The following is a 19,184-nucleotide window of genomic DNA, read 5'->3' as shown; positions in this document are numbered from 1 at the left end:
TGGTCTCAAACCTTACTGTTCTTCTTGGGCTGGGTCTCTTTAGGTTGTATGCATCAACTTTAAAATGTATTATAAATAAGAGTAAAAGTATATAAATCGATACATTACATTAAAAAAAATAAAGAAAAGAAAATTAATTTATTCATTGATGTAAAATTTTAAAAATTAGTTATCTTATTGAAGTACCTTTTCTTACTTCATGAAAAATTGGTGAGATGACAATCGGACTCGATTTTCAGGGGTTCCGCCTCTGAATGGGCTAGTTTGGTACTCATGTTATTCGGTTCAGAACCTAAACCATTGGACCCAATTGGGTCCGAGGCAGGTTACAAGTTTGTACCTGACCCGCACCGATCAATTTTTTAATATTTTTTATTACTTCTCGAATTTCTTCCTTCGGCTCCTCCATCGCATGGTAACTTATGCTCTACAATAGCACGCTCTAGCTCTATGCCGGGTCAGATCTTTTCAGTCTTAAGGGAGAAAGAAAGTACGCTTATAAATCAGCATGCTATTTGAAGGTCAGTCCCGAGTTCCAAGAAAGTGGAGATTGGTTGGCTAGAATGAAGGGAAAGTGCTAGAGATTTTCATTCCATAGTTGAAGTCCCTGTGGAATATTGATTTATTCATATGTAATACATTATTAATAGAAAATTATGATATTATTGGTGAATTTTTAAATAATTTTGTATGCATCCAACTCTATGTATGAAATACAAAAAAAAAAATAGTTAAATGTATTATATAACTTATTTTAGATAAAGGAAACTATGTTAAATTAACTAAAGTTACAATGATATTTAGTATTATTTATAAAAAAAATTAGTTGAATATAATATTTATATTATATAATTTATTTTAAATAATAAAAAAATTATGTTAAATTACTAAATTTAAATTGATATTATTTAATTAAAAAAATAAAAAACTTAAATCGGGCAAGAGGAGGCAGGGGTAAGATTCACAAAGGGGGTGAGTCTCAAGTCCGAACAAACCTGTCCCATTGCCATCACTAATCATTACCCGTCATTATGAGTGTGGATGACTTTTTTATGTATATATATACTAGTATAAATTAGTGTATATATATATATATCAATTTTTAAATTTTAAATGTGTTTTTAGGAATTTATTTTAAAAAAATTAATAGAATTGCTATTTCAATCTAACACTAGTACGTGCAAAGAGTGAGTGAGGATAAATAACCTAAAATGTGTTCTACTTAAGATAGGATAAATTATTAGGTAAGAATATATATTTGGTCCTATATATATATACTGCAAGCAGAATAGAATTAAATGTACTCAATTTTATCTTCTGCCTATACACATTTTCACGTGTAATATTTGATGTTCTTCGGTCGACCCGCGGAGGAGAAGATTATGATGGAGGCCGAGTCTGCTCACCCTCATGACTTTCATTGCTCTGATCGCTTTCTTGATAATGTGTGTTCCAATGGTACCGCCGCCGCGGCGGTGGGGCGGCGCTTTGAATCTTGGGAAACCTCCGGTGTTTTCTTGAAGATGTCGGCTGCTTCCATCTACATACCCAAGGACAATCCGAAGAAGCCACGGGGAGAAGACGCCCACTTCATCTCCACGGAGGAGCAGACCATCGGGGTAGCGGATGGCGTCGGAGGGTGGGCCAAGTTCGGAATAGACGGCGGCGAGTACGCCAGGCAGCTCATGATGAACTCCGTTCTTGCACTGAAGAAAGAACCCAGATTCAACGTAAACCCTAAAAGGGTTCTTGAGGAGGCTTTCAACAACACCACCGCACAAGGGTCCTCCACAGCCTGCATCATCACACTTTCCGGCGATAAACTGAGGGCCGTGAACGCCGGCGACAGCGGGTTCCTGGTGATCAGAAACGGCGAGGTTGTATTCCGATCCCCCACGCAGCAGCACAGTTTCAACTGCCCGTATCAGCTGGGGAACACAAAGGACAAACCCAGCCCGCCGTGGAGATGGAGTTCCGAGTGGAGGCGGGGGATGTGATCGTGGCCGGCACCGACGGGCTAATGGACAACATGCATGCAAGTGAAATCGTGGAGAGTCTACGTCAAGGGAGTGAGAAGGGGAGCCTGATGGCGGAACAGGCGTGTTACCTGGCTAACGCTGCGCTCTACAACTCCTTCGACAGATTTGTTGATACGCCGTATTCGATTGCATCGAGGAAGGCCGGAAAATGTCATATGGGAGGCAAGGTTGACGACATTACTGTTATTATTGCTCGAATTATCCAAGAATGTTGATGATTGGCGTACGTACCTACGTTCAAACAAGTATTGTACAGAATCATAGATCAAAGTTGATCATGAATAGATACTTTTCATTTTTCTGTAATTGTATGAATACAAGAAGTGATTGATATACGACCCATCGTTTCATTTTTTCAATAAAAAATACCATTAATTTCTGGAATGATAATGACGAAGATCGATCTGGGTTATACTTGAAACAAAAAAAAGAGTTGACCTGATCAAAAAAATAATTAAAACATATAGTACGATCCTGTAACAAACCAATTACATTATGGTACGAATTTTTTAATGAAAAAACAGTATGTCATTTGCTGTTAAGTTACCTTAGTTGAGGTAGCAACAGAATAATATTTAATCTTAACCTAATTTGTTCACAAAAAAAATTTAACTTAATTAATTAGATTACAAGACTTCTTTATTTAATTTTGTTACGTTATTTCATTACTTAATAAACAACATAATTAATAAAAATTTAAATTGTGCAGAGGTATCAAGGCTTAAATACAATTTTGGTCATGTAGTACATTTAGTTGTACAGGCTAAACATTTCAGACAAAAAATGTTATAATTTTATTTCCTGTAGAATCAAATGCCCCACAATTTTTATTCGATGAGATTAAAAGCTGCATTTTTTTTATTTTATGAGATCAAATATACTAAATTCATAAATTATGGAACAAAAAATACAACACATTTTTGACTAAAAATGCAATTTTTCCAATAAGCGGTTATAATTACAGTTAACAAATAGTATAGATAAATAAAAGATAAGTGATCGTCCAATCAAATCCTTTTCATATCCAACTTTGTACAGGAAATCTACTGTATAAATACGGTATCAAGAAACTACGAAGTCTAGTTGGATCTTGAACATTATGATACAACACCTACGAAGATATCTTTCAATGGCGTTCGGAAAACCTAGGAGTCGTCTCACTATTCTTGCCGGTTCTTTCTACATACCCAAGGGCAACCCCTCCAAGCCCCGCGGAGAGGACGCCCACTTCTACTCCGAAGAAGCCCAGGTGATCGGCGTCGCCGACGGAGTCGGCGGGTGGGCGAGGAGAGGCATCGACGCCGGGGAGTACGCAAGAGAGCTCATGAGAAATGCAGCTGAGGCGGTCCATGGCCGCCACCCCACCGACGTGGACCCGAAAGACGTACTCATAGATGCTTTCTTGAAGACGGGAGCGCCGGGTTCTTCCACTGCCTGCATCATATCAATATCCGGAGGCCGACTCCGGGCGGCGAACTTGGGTGACAGTGGGTTCTTGGTGATCAGGGGAGGAAAGACGGTGTACAAGTCGCCGGCGCAGCAGCATGGCTTTAACTATCCTTACCAGATGGGAAGCAAGTCGGCGGACTTGCCGGATGAGGCGGAGGAGATGGTGATGGCGGTGGAGAGAGGCGACATTGTGATTGCCGCGACAGATGGGCTGTTTGACAATTTGTTTCCGGAGGATATAGAGGAAACGGTGGAGCTTTGCTTGAAGAAGGAGAGTCTACCGGAAGTGGTGGCGTGTACATTGGCAAGGGCGGCGCGTGAAAAGTCTCTGGAGGAAAGGACAGCGAGCCCTTTCGAAGTGGCGGCGTATGAGGCCGGAGTCGAGCACTTTGGAGGGAAGTACGACGACATCACGGTGGTTGCTGCTTACGTCGTACCTGACAGTTTGTACTTCAGATAGCAATCTTGTATTTTCCATACAAAGATTCTTCATGTACGAAGAAAAATATTTGTGTCAATTAAAAAAACAAAGTCAAATCATTAGTTTGTACTTATATATTGGAAGGTTTCATCCTGATCATGAGAAATGCAAAAACTATAATTCGATGAATGATCCTAGCTAGTTTAATTTGTTATATGTTTCTTGGTTCAAGATTTCATCCATTTACTAGTTCTTGGTTTTCTTGATCCAATGTGTTAATATTAATCTGCCACTTGTATCACAATTTGAACAATCACATAACAATTATATCATACATATTTTCTATGATTGTTTTGATTTGATAATTGCATTAATTTTTCGATTCTAGCACACAAATTTAGTTCCTTCTTTTGAAATTGATATTGCATTTATTATAGTTCATATATGCACATGCATGTGTTTAGAATTTTAATATATATATATATATATACAAACATTTATGTGATAATATTGAATTGAAAAAAATGGACTATCAATAGAAAAATTTGTAGCCAATTGTGCATCAGATCAGTTTATGCATACATTGACATTCTGGACAAATAAGAATATTGTGGAGTTGTCAACAAATACTATTTGTTATCACTGAATAGCATATATATACTATAAGTGATGTCGTCAAAACTGATATCGATTATTACTGAGGCGCAATCCAACACACTTTTCACTAGAGCTCTTATAAAAATCCCTCCCTCTTATCAAATGAGGAGAGGTGTTTATACTACTTCGAGGATTGGTGGTATTTAAGTAGGTAAATGTAAAATATTATTTCGTTCTTTACCTACACTTTTTGAATTGCTAGAATTAGTTCATCAAAGACGTCTTCGTAATTTGCTAAACTTATAACGGTTTTGACAAGTTTGACTTTCTTTTGCTGGAACCATCTTTTTTCTTTTATAACGTGATTTGTTTCCTTTCCATCAATAAGAAGTTATGTTAAAGAGGAATCAGAAAACAAATCTAAAGTGTTGTCGAAACTCATGACCATCTATCCCAAAATTGAATTCATGATGTAACAAAATGAGGGCAAAATTGTATTTTGGTACCATTAAAAAAGGTCAGTTTTATTTTTGGTACCATAAATTTTGCAAGTTCGGATTTTGGTACCATTAAATAAAAAAAAATAAGCATTTTTTGTACCAATTTAACGGCAGATCCCATGTGCCGTGCACATGGGCCTTAACGGCCGTCAATCCCACAATTTTGGCGGAAAAAGTCACATGAATCTGAGAAAAATGAGAAAAAATTGGTCTTCTAATATTTTATAGTATTTTGGTACCATTAAACCTAACAATAAGCCTTTTTAGTTCCATAAAGTCATGTGCGGTGCAAAATAAGTAATACAACACATTCCAAAATAAAAAATAGAATCCATAAACATGAAGCAAACTATATTGGTTATAAATACATGATTTGAGCTAATTGAAACCTGATTTGACAAAAATTTAACAAAACCCACTTGATAAAATATATTCATTGTAATGCACAATTTTTCGCTAATTGAAACCCGTCAAAAAGACTTCAACCTATACAAGTATTTAACATATTTCTAAATGTCTTTTTGCTATGAGACTTTTATAAAATTTTATTACATGATATATATAATACTTGTTAATTTTTAAAAATTTCAAAAATTTGCGTAAATTTATGAAGTTCCTTGAATTATGCTATACCATAGTGCCCTTCTCTGCAGAACTGTACTCTTTCTGAAATTATACGATAAATTTAAATAATTGTATAATGATTTATTATTTTATGTATTAACTAATATGAGTCTTGAATAACATATAAAATTTATAAAATATATATTGATTAATATTAAATATATATTACATAAAATAATATTTTTTTGATTATTTTGTATGTTGATATTTAAATTTTGATTTTTCACGGATCGAATATGTTATATAAATCATAATACAAAGTAAACTAATTTATTCTTTTATTAAATTAAATTTAATTTCATGAGTTCAAATTGAACTTTCAAAATTAATGGTGTATTTTATGATATCAACAGTAGAGGGGTGTTTTTTACACCATCTCCATAGTATAGCGGCCAAAATTAAATTAGCCCTTAAAATAAATATATTTAATCCAATTTTTATCGAGAAATAATAATTTTGTCTAAATGAGTGAACATATTTAAGATGTTATGATTTTTTTTATTTTTTTTTTTATGAGAATGGTATTCTCAATAAAAATTAAATTAAAAGTGTGGTGTTCTTTTAAATAAGAAAATCTTGAAGCCGAAAAGTGCATTTCTCCGGTACCAAAAGAAAAGAATAAATAAATAAACCACAATAAGAAAAGTACTAAAGTTACTTAAATTATTAAAGTGTGATTAGCGGGCCCCACTTGACAATAGGGAACTGTCCTTTTTTGTAGAGTCACATTTTATAAAAGTGATCATCTTTCGAAAAATTAAAACTTGTAGCAGCATTAAGAATCGGTAATATTTATTAAAAAACCAAATATTATAGTAAAATAAAAAATAAATAATATTATTTTAATTTTGATAATTAAAAAATATTAAAAAAGATGGAGTGTATGTAAAATATTTATTTTACAAGGAATATTATTTCATAAAAATATTATATAAATTTTTAAAAATACATAAAAAATTTAATTTTTAATAAAAAAATATATTTAGATTAATTTACCACAAAATTATTAAAATGAACTTGTAGTTAAATAAATATATAAAATTTAAGAAATATTTATAATAAAGCTAAATTTAGAATAGACAGTAATTTAGCGTAATATATAACGAGGTTTTAGGTGGCCTACCGACCAAACCCGGCCATGTGCTTGACGCGGATTTACATCGATTTCAGCTCATTATCCGGTCCCACCACTAAACACGTCATCATTATTCATTAATCATTCCCCCCCTCTTCCACCGTTGGATCATCTCACCACGTCTCTCTTCTCTCCGATTATCTTTTCCCTAAGACGACAACCGATGGGATTTTAAACATGCCTTGCGTGGCGGGACCCGCGGCTGGCCCACTTAAGCAATTACTATACCTTTACGTGTCTGGGCTTATCCGTTTCTGTCACCGGATGTCCACCGGCTATACCCGGTCCACTCCACCTACCTCATTATTCACGTACAATATTCTCAACGCCTCGTACAATTCTTACAACGTTTGTGTGCCCTGGCCCACTTGAGGCAGTGTTTGGCTTCCTGAATTTTCTTTTTCGTGCTTTATACAACGGCTCCAAAATAAACTTTTTAAAATTTATTTAAATAAATTTATATTATTAAAAAAATTATTTTGAATTATATTTATTGAAATTTTAATAAATTTCAAGTTGATTAATACAAAATCATTTGAATTCCTTATTTCAAAAGATTTGAATTTCTAATTTCAAATCATTCGATTCAAATGCAGCCTTAGATAATATTTAAAATCTACATTGCATTAAGTAATAAATAAATAAATAAAATAACTTTCAAAATATAATATGAAATCACTTTATCTTAAATTATGAATTGCTACACTTTTGTAATAAAAAAGCAAATGAAAAGAACAAAAGGCAAGAAATGAATCTATAAAGAAAAGGGAAAGAAAATGTTAATTAAAATATATTAAAAGAGTTAAATTGAAGTGGAGTTGGATCTGCCAAACAAGTCTTTACATAAAAGTAATATACAAGCCTTCTGGAAAGTCAATCAGTGGGCAGGTTCGGTCAATGAACCAAACGTAAGGATTGGTTCCGGACCTCTAGGTTCGGGTAGTACGGGTCTATAAATTGCTTGCGGTTTTGCGAAGAACGAGTCATTGCTCTTTACGTGTAAACTGGAAATTGGACTTGGACGACGAGAAATTTACCTGCAAGGTACTGTTCCTGGACTCGGTCTTCGCAAAATTATCATTTAGATTTTCTCGTTTTATTGTGAAAATTATGAATTGACTATTGTGATGTGTGGTTCTCGATTGATGGATCTGAGGTATGTGGAAGAGTTGAGATGTGGAAATTGTAGTGAATTTATTGATCGAAAGTAGCTCAAGTTTTGGTGAGCTTTGGTTGATTGTTCGCGGAATAATTTTCTATTGAAGTAGTTTTTTTAGTCCTGCTAATTCTATTCGAGTTGCTTCCTTCGCTCGGATTGGATTAGTGAGCAGAAGTTTCTTTTTTAATATTTAAAGTAAATATTGAAAGTTTGTCTCTGACTTCGTAATTCGTATGTGGATATCTATCAAGTTTCTTATGCGATGCCAGTTTTCCGAAATGGTTTTTAGTGAAGAAAATGAAAGGAAGGAGCAGAAGAATTTGAAGTATTTCCCCGTTTGGTACTGAGAAGAAGTTATTAAATGATATGAAATTGTGTGATTATTGTTTTTGATTTTTCTTCAACTGTTTTCCTTTTCCTATCATCAGTTAATAATTGAAATTCGTTAAGTGTTTGAGTTGGATCCGCAGGATTGTCCTTATAGTTGATAAAAATGTTATTAAATTTGATATACAGTATTTCTTATTCAGTTTAAGTGTTTGCTTGATGGTTACGGATGCTCATAGTGTATCCTTGTATATTGATGATAATTTATTGAACAGAAACTAAAGTTGTTTGTTTTTCCCTCTCAGGTGATTTTGATTGAATAGCAATTGAATTATGGCTTTAGTGTCTGGTGGAAGGTCAACCCTTAATCCAAACGCACCTCTGTTCATTCCAGCAGCTGTGAGGCGAGTGGAGGATTTCTCACCGGAGTGGTGGAACCTCGTGAATACATCCACCTGGTTCCGAAACTACTGGCTCAGCCAGCACGAGGGAGAGGATATTTTTGGCGAGGAGGAATATGGTTTTGATGGCAACAATGTCGCTGGGTTGTTGCCTGATACCATAGATCTTGATGTGGATGAGGATATCTTGAACATGGAAGCTCAGTTTGAGGAATTTCTTCAGTCATCTGAAGGTGAATACGGAAGGAAGGCGGCCAGAGGCATGATGGAAAACGGTATGGTACTGAAACATTTAATGATTTATTTTCTCAACTGAAAGCCGGCTTTTGAATTGCTTGAGAATTTCAGATAATAAGTGGCGATGTGTACTCTTGAAGCACAAGTATTTGAAAAATGGAGCTTTATATGTTAACAATTTACTAAAAATGGGATCATCCGAATATGAAGAAATGGGGCCTTCATCATATAGTAGTTTAGGATATGCTATTTTTAGTTAAGCCAAATGTGACATATTGCTAGTAATTGATTTAGGAATTTGCGCCCGAATTGCTGAGCAAATATCTTATGATTGTCTTTTATGCATCAAAGAACAGGAACATGACTATTGTCATGGTTGACTAGCTATTATCCGTGATGAGTGAAAAATATAGTTAACATGGCTGCATTTGAATTTAGAAATTCTTGTTATTAATTGGTCGTTAATTTTTAATGTCTTTTCCAAATTTGACATAATAAATGCTCTCATTTATATGGTTTCCAGGCTATGGTAAGAACAGCGGTGCACTAGTCAAGAGTCTGAGCATGCCGAAGGAGAGAGGCCCAAATTCCCCAAGGGAACCGATGAAGCACTGGGAGAAGCCCGCCAAGCATGTTACCCCAAGCTACTATAGCCCCCGTTTCATCCAGCAGCCTCGTTGAACTTGTCGTAGTGTTTACCGTTTAGGTCCTTAGTTTGCAGGCCCAGAAAGCAGCAGTTATGTGTTTCTTGTAACTTTTATGTATAGGGCAAGGTTGCAACTCTCTGTATTTTACCCTTGTTCATAGTCTGACGTCCCCTTGTTTAGTTTTTGTAACATGAAAAGGTTTCCAGGATGTAAAAGAAATACTGTAGAACTCGCTCCAAGAAAATTAAAAAAGAGGTCATTTTAGTTGAATCTAGATTTTTTTAGCTTTTCTTTGCATAACATTTTACCTCGAAATTTTTGTCCTAGGTCGCGAGTTTTGTGCAATTATGATTGATTTGACAAAGGGTACATACTTTAAGAGTAGTCTTACTCTACTTAGGCCCAAACTTAAAAAATGTACAATTAAATTAATTTATACTTGAATCCCACTTAATTTATTGAACACAACTTAAAATCCATCATAATGTTTGGATTCGTTTTCTGAGTGTTTTGTTGTGTTTTGTGGAAATAGAGAGAGAAAAACAAAGATAAATAAGTGTGTGTTAGGGATAGTATGTATGTTTGAATTTGTTTTTGGAGATAATTTAAAATAAGTAGTATATATTTAATGTTGTATTTTGGGAGAAAAAAATTACTATTCATTGTCAAATCATGTCTTTGGAGATAATTTAAAATAAGTATTATATGTTTAATGTTGTATTTTGTGAGACAAAAATTACTATTCATTGTCAAATCATGCTTTTTTTATATATATTTATGTATATATGTGTGTATATATATATATATATGTATGTTTTTATGCTAAAACAGTTAAAAACACCTAAATAAGGTGTTTTTGAATGATGGCAAACATTGGGTATGTTTTGACTTGTCTCGGAAATAAGTTGGAAATGAAAACAAACATAGTGCATGGGTCTCAAGACTCGATCAGATCCATTTTTTTTTCCCGATACTATTTTTTCGACAAATCATAATAATTAAATGAAATTTTTTTCATTTGATTTTTCATTTTTACACAGTTTATCAAGAAATTCGTAATTATTGAAAGCAATTCACAAATAACTCTTTTTCAATAAGTTTTTTAAAATAGGGATAATTATATTTACAACCCCTCGCCTATTGACTTTTACCACAAATTATCTTGTCTTTTGAAAAATTACAGAATTCACCCCTAATAGCCTTTGAAATCCAAAAATACCCTTGTTGAGTAGGTCAACCTTACTACAATAAACAAATTAATTTATTTCATTACTTCTAATTAGATATATATAAAATATATAAATTATTTTTAATTTCATTTTAGTAAAACATAGTTATAAATAAAAATAGAGAATAACTAATCTTTTAATTCTAATAATTTCAAACAATTTATACAAATGTGATAATTTTTTAATTTAAACTTATAATCATTAACTAATTTTATTTATATATTAATTGAATGATTTAATAATTAAAAGGTACAATTTTATATAAAAATTCAACAAAAAAAAAGTTAATAAAATAATTTAAATTTAAATTAAAAATTAGTATAAATAATAAAAAATATATATGATGTCATATTGCTCATTTTTTTTATAAATGTAAATTTTATTAAATAAATGATAGTATATCAGTACAATACTACATGAAAGGCTAGATAGTCACCTCGACAGACCAAGAATCCGCCATAAATGAAAAAGAGCACAAGTACTAATAGAAGTAGGTAAATCAACACTAAGTATCCAATGTCGGACATCTTCAATAATAAGTTTTCCTACGGAAGGTGGTGCCCCGTGTATTCCTCCATCAAATTGTCGAAGATTGCACTCTCGCCATATATGGTAATATGAAAATTACTCATCTTCATAAATATTACTTTGACGTCCCTTCTACCTTTTGATAATTATAGAAACACCTTAAGGGTATTTTTATTCTTTAAATTATTTTAAAGGTTGACATAGTCAATATGAGCATTTTTTTATTTTATAGGCTGTCAGGGTGGCTTTTGTAATTTTTCAAAAGGTACCCGTTTGTGTAAAAAGACAATCGATGGAGGGGTGTAAATATAATTATTCCTTTAAAATAATATATCAGTTATTATAAAATTTACAAAATAATCTTAAGAAAATGTTAAATCTACATATTTAATAGCAATCAAACTCAATATTATTAAACTTTCAAATTTAATTTTATCACTTCAAATCTTCAAGCAAACATTAATTTTTACCTATCAAGATATTAAAAAATATACCCAGCATTGATAATATAATTACACAACTAATTATCCAAAAGAACGACCAAGATATTTAAAGAAATAAATGAATAAAATAATATATTTGAAAGAAGCTCAGGAACAAGTCAGATTCAGTCAAGATGATCACGGTCACTTGGCATCGCACACACAGAAACTTCCCCACTGTTGCTCCTCACATAGAGACAAGATCACAGAGATTAAACCCAAAAACCCGTTACACACAGTCACCTTAGTTCACTTAGAACTTCTCAGAAAAAAAAGATAGAGATATCTCAAGGATTATATCACAGTTTCAAGGTAGTTTAGGAGAAGGGGTAAAGACCCCTTTTATAGGTCAAAGAAATCGGTAGAAGAAGGCAGGCTAGGACTGCCATTAACGGCGGTGGAGAAGGAAAGAAGAATCCACCATGAATGGCAGGTTGAAGGAGAGAGAGAGAGACTGGCAGTGACGCATAGAAGAAGAAGAAAGGGTAGAATCAATTAGGTTTAGGGTAGGATAAGGCCTCCAGGTGGGTCAGTGGTTAAGTGGGCCGGGTAATAGGCCTACCAAGTTAAATTGGGTCATGAGCCATAAAATACTAACATTTGTTAAATATCTTTGGCGTGCTGCTGATTTCGGTTAAGTTAACAACCACAATTGCAAGCCATTACTTTTAAAAATAGATAAATGAATCAATGGTTGGGGAGATTGTAAGCTCTCGTTCGCAGCACGAACTCAACTAATTAAATCTGTTCTTTCGTCATTGCATATTTACTGGGATTTATATTACCTAAAGCAGTATTTAAGGAGATTGAGGGGAAGTTTATGCGATTCCTATGGCAAGGTCAGTCGGGTGCAGGTCATGCTAAAGTTTCTTGGCAGCAGGTGTGCAGATCAAAGCAGGAAGGTGGGTTGGGCATCAGAAGTGTTAGGCCAATGAATCAAGCCCTCATGAGCCGTCACTTGTGAGAAGTTACCCAACATAAATCAGATTATCTGGATGTAATGGGATAAAAGTTATGCTAATATTTGTGAGTTACATAACTAAAAATATTAATACTGTAACAGATAGAATAAAAAATGATGCGGGCCTAACTTATACGATAAAAATACTATTTCTCCTAAAAATTGTAACTAAGTTAACCCTAGTTTAATTTTGTTTTTATACAAAATAAAATAAAACGTAGTATTGCAAAATGGTGACGTGAGTCACCCGCCCTTCACATTTCCCGCCAACAGTGAATTTTTACGCCTTTTCTACTTCTTCCCCTTCTTGTTTTCAAATTAAATTTCAAGAAGTCCCCGCCAACCTATAAAGCCCTCACTCCGTTCACTGAATCTCCCCATTTTTTGTTTTGCTTTTCACCATACGATGCCGCGGGGTAGAAGAAGCGTGTCTTCCCCTCCCACATCAGCTCCAATCTCCATCGGTAATTTGAGAAAACAATGTTTTGACTCATCACCTGTTTTTATTTTTTTATCCTCTTTTCGTATTTGATTTCTCAGGAAATTGCCAAGTTGTTGTGGAAGCCAAGAACTTCACATCAGAATCGAGTCGGGACGGCCTGCAAATATCTCTCTCCAAAACTGCCAAGATTAGGATATCAGGTAGTTAATGATTGTCTTTGTTGGTTTGTTCTGTTTCTCGAATGGTCTTTTCTTATGCATCAAGTTCTTTGTGGTAGTGGTGGATAGTGTCAATGAGCATCATGGTGATTTTGGAGGAAGAGGGCCTGAGAAATGTGGTATTTATTCTATTTGCCTTTTTTCAGTTTTTATTTAACTTCTTCTATTATTTCTTTTTCTTTTTTTTTTAAGAGATCTTGCAATGATATTACTATTGTTGCTAGGTAATTTTTACTTTGTGCTTGCTAATCCGAAAGATTTGGACGGCCAAACCAAGTCTCTTCTTCAGGTACTTCACTACTACATATGCGTGTCTGTCTTCTGTTAACTTCAATAGGAGGTTAACCTCTGTTGGCATGTTGTTGCAATTTGGTGAATTGCTGTACTGGTGAGTGAATGATTCATTTCAAGATGACCTATACTATAGTTTGTTTACGTGGGAATCCAAGTGTCAACAGTTGTTTGTTGACTGGGATGTGAGTTAAGATATTCCTCACCTGGGTAAAGATATAAGGGATATAACTTAAGATATGTTAGCTGTTTGAATCACATTGTAATTCTTAAAATTTACACAGGCATGCTTTTCAGCAACCCATTACTCAGACAGGGATGTGTATAGTTGTTGCAATGCTCATAATGGTGAACTTTTATTTGGAATGCCTGTGCTAAATTGAAGTTGTTATTAAACTTTGAAGAGCCTCAGCAGTTTGAAGTACATGAATGACAAAACAGTGTATTCTTATGTCAGTATTTGTTCCACCATGGCCCTGTCAGATTCTTTAGCTTATTATATATGTGGACGTGTGTGAGTTGATATGTGTGTGGGTGTGTGTTTTTGTGTTTGTGCTTGTATTGCGCAGCAGACATTAATATGATTCTTGCCACACAATTTTGAGGAAAAAATAAATTGACACAATTTGGTTCTCTATGTTGCTGAACTGTGTTGCAGGAAGTATTAACTCTTTACATGAAAGAGCTGCCTGCAATGAATTATGCTGCTAATACCGGAAAGGAATCAATGTTCCTTGAACGATGTGTTACAAATGGGTAAAAATTCTAACACTTCTTTGGTCTCGTTGACTGGCTAAGCTTGCATCCCATAATTACTTCACATCCATGTACTAGGAAATTCTGCTAGTGCCCTGCCCTGCTGCCACTGTTATATTCAACTGATATATGCCATAATTGAACTTTTTGTTTTACAGCATTTGTATTCAGAATCTTTTGTTGGAAGTTCAAGTAGCCCGTGTTTGTAAACTAACTATCTGGTCATTTTATTTATAGGAAATATTGCACCTTACTTCTCAAGTCCAATGATGATAAGCAACCTGGAGAGGTATGCTTGTAGTGGGTGCAATCGTTGTAATATGATTGCCTCTGTACTAATCTATGGATTTTTGAAGTGTACGAGGATACTATGTAATTTTATATTAATTGGGTCGCTTTTTACTTATGCTGCTTTATTTCCCCCCCTTTCCAATAGGTCATTGCAGCGCTTACTTATCAAATAATTCCAGCTGATACACAGTATGCTGAGGTTCCTCTTGCTGCTGTTAACTCAATCTTTCAACACAAGGTTCTCTGTCTTTGCTGCTTGCCCATTTAAGCTCTGGCATTTAGTAGTACTAAATAATGAGATAGTGCTTACTTAAACTCTGTATCCAACATTATGTTTAGGGTAACATGGTGTAAGGAAACATATATTAAACCAGACTCTGAACATACTGTAATCTTTTCCTCCCTAAATGATGTCTGCTCCTTCCTGAATCAAGGTTTAAGAGTCAGCATTTTCATCATTTTGAGTCTTGCATGCTTGACTTTTCGTATGAAATTTACTTATACTTGATGAGCTTCAGGGACTTGGTCGCTTGTTATACTTGGAATTAAGAAAAAGACTTCAGAGTGTAGGTATTCGCACTCTATTCTGTTGGGGAGACAAAGAATCTGAAGGATTTTGGGTCAAACAGGTAACTCTTGAACCAACTAGTTTTGAGATAGGTGGTTAAGATGCATTGGCTAATTCTTCCTCAACCCATTCACTCTATTCATCTTTCTTAATTTGTGTTGTGCTACTTAGGTTTTGCCTTAATCACCTTTAAGGGAATCAATGCATTATCCTTTAGCTGTTCCAGTTGTGAAATACAGAAAACATAAAAATGCAGGGTTTTACTGTGATTGGTGAGGTGGATAAGAAGGGCAGAGCTCGCAAACTCCCAATCAAGGCTGATGTTCGAAGAGCATTATGCTTTCCTGGTGGTTCAACCCTAATGGTGTGTCATCTTCACAGTGATAGCTCGTCCAAAGCAGTGAATCTATCAACCCTACGCTCGCCACTGAAGCTTTCTGAGCTGAACTTTGAAAAGCAAGAGCCAAGGCATATAGTAGCGAGCCATGAACCTTCCAAAGAAGATAATGGAGTTGCTGATAGTGGGTATTCTGACTCAATAAAACTAGAAACTGAAAAATTTTCAGTTGATGGTAAGTATTTAAATTTCTTTTCTTGGTGTTTTGGCAATAATAAGAATCATGATTTATATATATCTTTGTCTGTGTATTTTATATTGATTTTTAAACACTCAGACAGGTAGAAAAAGCTAAATAAATGACGGAATAGAATGCTTAAGACTTGACCTGCTTAAGTTAGAGATGCCTTCATTTCATCTTGGTCTTTAGCCAAGCAGGAGGTTTATGAGTACAGTTATGTTGCGTGCTACATGATTACACCATGTCTGGCAAAATGGGAGGTCATGTCAGCCACCTCATTTTCAAAAAGTTCTAAGCATTTTTTAAGGATATTCGTTTTTAAATATCTTTAATTCTCATCCTGAGCATCAATACTTTGTCTAATAATATTGTCCTAAGGTTAAGAAATTTATTTTCTGCAGTTCAATGGTGCTGCTTTTGCAATGTGGCTGTGGCTAGTGCTTCTGGAACAAGGGAAGGTGGAAATGACTATGATGAGGGCGATTGCTCTTGTTCAGTACAGGGAACTAAGAAAAGGATGTGGGAAGCCTCATGCACCTCATTAAAGTCAAAAAAAGTGAAGGGTTCCTATTCAAATGATTGTCAGTTGGCTTCTCGCTGTCCTGTTTGGACTAGCGACAGGATAATAGTTAATTGTCCTGATAGAAACTGCTGCTTAACTAGAAATGAACCTTCACCTGCTGCTTTGCTAACAAACCCTGGGAGTAATAGCATGCATGACAAAAATGAAGAAAGCAGAGCAGGGAATATCGCAAATGAAGAATCTGGCTACCCAAAAGGTTACAGGGTTATGCTGATGAATATTGCTGATAATGATAAGAAATCACGTCTTACCAAGGTATTGCCCTCGTAATCTGACAGTCTGTGGTATGAATGTGGAGAATAAGCTAAGCCGTGGAAATGATTCATTGTAGTAGTGGTTTATCATTGCAGAAGTTAATTACCCACTCAAGATAGTATTATGTAGATCAAATTGATTCTCTGTAGGATTACACGGATGAAAACCTAGGTCCATTCCTTGTGCATTGTTGTTAATTATTCCGATATATAGTCTCATTGTCTACCCAAAATTGTGAATTTTGAAGCCGACTCAGTAGTAACATTTCTCAGCTCTTTTTTCTGTAATCTTCTTTGAATATGATAATAAGTTCTGCTGATGCAGATAATTGAAGATTTGGGTGGAGTTGTTGCTTCTGATGGAAGAGTAAGCACGCATGTTGTCACAGGGAAAGTCAGAGTCACATTGAATTTCTGCACTGCACTCTGTTCAGGGTCAGTTCCCACTTCTGATAATTCTTTATATTATGATGCCACGACAACAGCAGATAATTAATTGCATTTATAGCTTGCGCATCACATCCTGTTTCTAGAAAGTGAATGTACTGTTCAAAATTAAAGTGGTTCATGAGATGAGCTGCCCTGTTCCTATAAGAAGTATGATCGAGAGGAGATCAGAGTTTCTGACTTTATCCAGCAGAGTTTGTTTATTGCTTGAGCTTCAAACTATTACGTAGTTGATGACCAGAAACATCCACAAAAGGGAATAGTTATGACTCACCGAGCAATTTTTGTTTGGGGGTTGGGCTAAGGTAGTTAAGTAATGCTGCGAGTTTTTAACAACATTTTGGTAGTTTTTCACTCAAGTTGGTATTATTTCCATAGACATTTGCTAGTTCCTTGTAGCTGTTTTTTATGATGTGGAATGCATATACCTTGCAGAGCTTGGATTATATCATCTGGGTGGTTGAAAGAAAACTTCAAGAGCGGCAGATTTGTTGGTAGGTCATACTTTCAACTTTTAATATTCACTTGCGCATCTTTTATGCCTGCAAAATCTCAATATGATAAATCATTCTCTGCAGATGAAATGCCTTTCATTTTGATAGATGAAGATTACAGGAAAAGGTACAGAACCGAGCTGAAAAGTGCAGTTCTTAGAGCAAAAGCAAGTCCCAATGCATTGCTTAAAGGTCTAGATATATGGCTGGCAACTCATGTTCACCCTCCAACCAGTACTCTGTCAGCCATTGTTAAATCTGCTGGGGGAAATGTAAGTCAATGAAAATCAGCTTGTGCTATATGTTAAAACCAGAGAATAAACAAATAAGAAATATCTCCGCTGCGTAGCAAAATGACTAACTTTCTTCACCTGAAATCTTTAGGTCATCCGGACACAGAATGAAATAAACGAGGTATCAAAAACCATATTTGTAGCATGTGAAGAAGACATGGAAGAAGCTCTATCAGCCGTAAAGCTGGGGATCTGGACATTCAGCAGTGACTGGCTAATGAACTGTATAATGAAGCAAGAACTAGATCTTGAAGCTCCTCAGTTTGCAGAATCCCTTTAACAGGTTTCCAGCATTCTGTCTGAAAAATTGTATATATACGTCCTAGGAAGGATACTCTCAAGAACTCTATCATGTTATCTTATATCCATCAGCACCTACTGATTCAGTTGCTGGGGTAATGAGGCATGTTTTTGGTTCAATTTCTCAGCGTTCCTTCTGGAGCTTGATGTCACTATAAATTATGAATATACTGAAATGAAGATGAATAATCTGCTATTTGTTTTTATTTTAATTGATGACTCATCACTTGGAAATTAGTCACAATTGTGTTTTGTTTTCTGAATTTCCAGTGCCATTAGGTGCTTGGTTACCTGGGGTTTCTAAATTTTGTAAACTAGTAATGGGAGCACACTGAAAGTGTGCGTTTAATTTACATTCTTATTACACATGTTTAATTGAACAAAACTAAGATAAAATAAACAAAATTATTAAAGCTATTGAAATATTTTAACTTTAAATGTTCGTGATAAAAAAATATTGATAAAATCAAGTGATGAAATAGATAACATAGATATTTAAGGCATTTATAGTGATAAATATTTTGCTAGTTAGAATTATTTTATCATTATCGTACCTGATAAATTGTATAAATTTAACACTAAGTTTTTGTTCAAAACAAAGTATTTAACAATATTAAATTTGGCACTGAGAAATGTCATTCATTGGTTCTATGTCATATTCTAGAAATGGGTTTTCTGAATTAAATAAAGAGTAAATTGCAAGAGTTTTTTTTTTAGATTTGTTATATAATTTTCTTGTTGTTTAAATTATAAATATCTCTTTGAAATTAATAGTTGTTTAATAAATATCTCTTATAGTGAATTGTTATGAAAGGGTATTTGTTAAATGACTATTTATTTTAAGTGGTATTTGTAGTTTTTATCTTTTTAGTATTTATAATTATGATAAATTTTTGAGTGATTGTTGTAATTTATTTTTAAATAAATTGTAAA

General features: G+C 34.3%; 4 protein-coding genes across 5 annotated transcripts; all 4 read left to right on the top strand.

Moving 5' to 3' along the window:
- Positions 1,386–1,997, top strand: LOC105160048 (probable protein phosphatase 2C 55). Its single transcript, XM_020693314.1, has one exon. It carries the CDS (start codon positions 1,386–1,388, stop codon positions 1,995–1,997), a length of 612 nt encoding a protein of 203 aa, XP_020548973.1.
- LOC105160047 (probable protein phosphatase 2C 55) lies at positions 3,169–3,948 on the top strand. The gene has a single exon (XM_011077311.1). The coding sequence runs from the start codon at positions 3,169–3,171 to the stop codon at positions 3,946–3,948; it is 780 nt and encodes a 259-aa protein (XP_011075613.1).
- LOC105159871 (protein EARLY RESPONSIVE TO DEHYDRATION 15-like) lies at positions 7,690–9,806 on the top strand. Of its 2 annotated transcripts, none has more exons than XM_011077080.2 (3): positions 7,690–7,809; positions 8,557–8,927; positions 9,413–9,806. In XM_011077080.2, exons 2-3 carry the CDS (start codon positions 8,585–8,587, stop codon positions 9,568–9,570), a joined length of 501 nt encoding a protein of 166 aa, XP_011075382.1. In that variant the 5' UTR covers positions 7,690–7,809; positions 8,557–8,584; the 3' UTR covers positions 9,571–9,806. The 2 variants fall into 2 exon arrangements, with proteins under 2 accessions (XP_011075382.1, XP_011075383.1); XM_011077081.2 differs by lacking the exon at positions 7,690–7,809 and adding an exon at positions 7,903–7,921.
- Positions 13,069–18,455, top strand: LOC105159868. The gene is made up of 14 exons (XM_011077075.2): positions 13,069–13,200; positions 13,277–13,378; positions 13,456–13,515; positions 13,621–13,685; positions 14,346–14,443; positions 14,681–14,732; positions 14,880–14,972; positions 15,253–15,363; positions 15,559–15,874; positions 16,282–16,718; positions 17,043–17,152; positions 17,600–17,658; positions 17,743–17,930; positions 18,043–18,455. The coding sequence occupies exons 1-14, from the start codon at positions 13,143–13,145 to the stop codon at positions 18,229–18,231; spliced, it is 1,938 nt and encodes a 645-aa protein (XP_011075377.1). The 5' UTR covers positions 13,069–13,142; the 3' UTR covers positions 18,232–18,455.

Source organism: Sesamum indicum, linkage group LG4 (genome assembly GCF_000512975.1).
Source record: "Sesamum indicum cultivar Zhongzhi No. 13 linkage group LG4, S_indicum_v1.0, whole genome shotgun sequence".
Classification (NCBI taxonomy): Eukaryota; Viridiplantae; Streptophyta; class Magnoliopsida; order Lamiales; family Pedaliaceae; genus Sesamum; species Sesamum indicum.
Note: the sequence above shows the minus strand (reverse complement) of the source record. Positions and strands in the feature narration are given on the sequence as shown.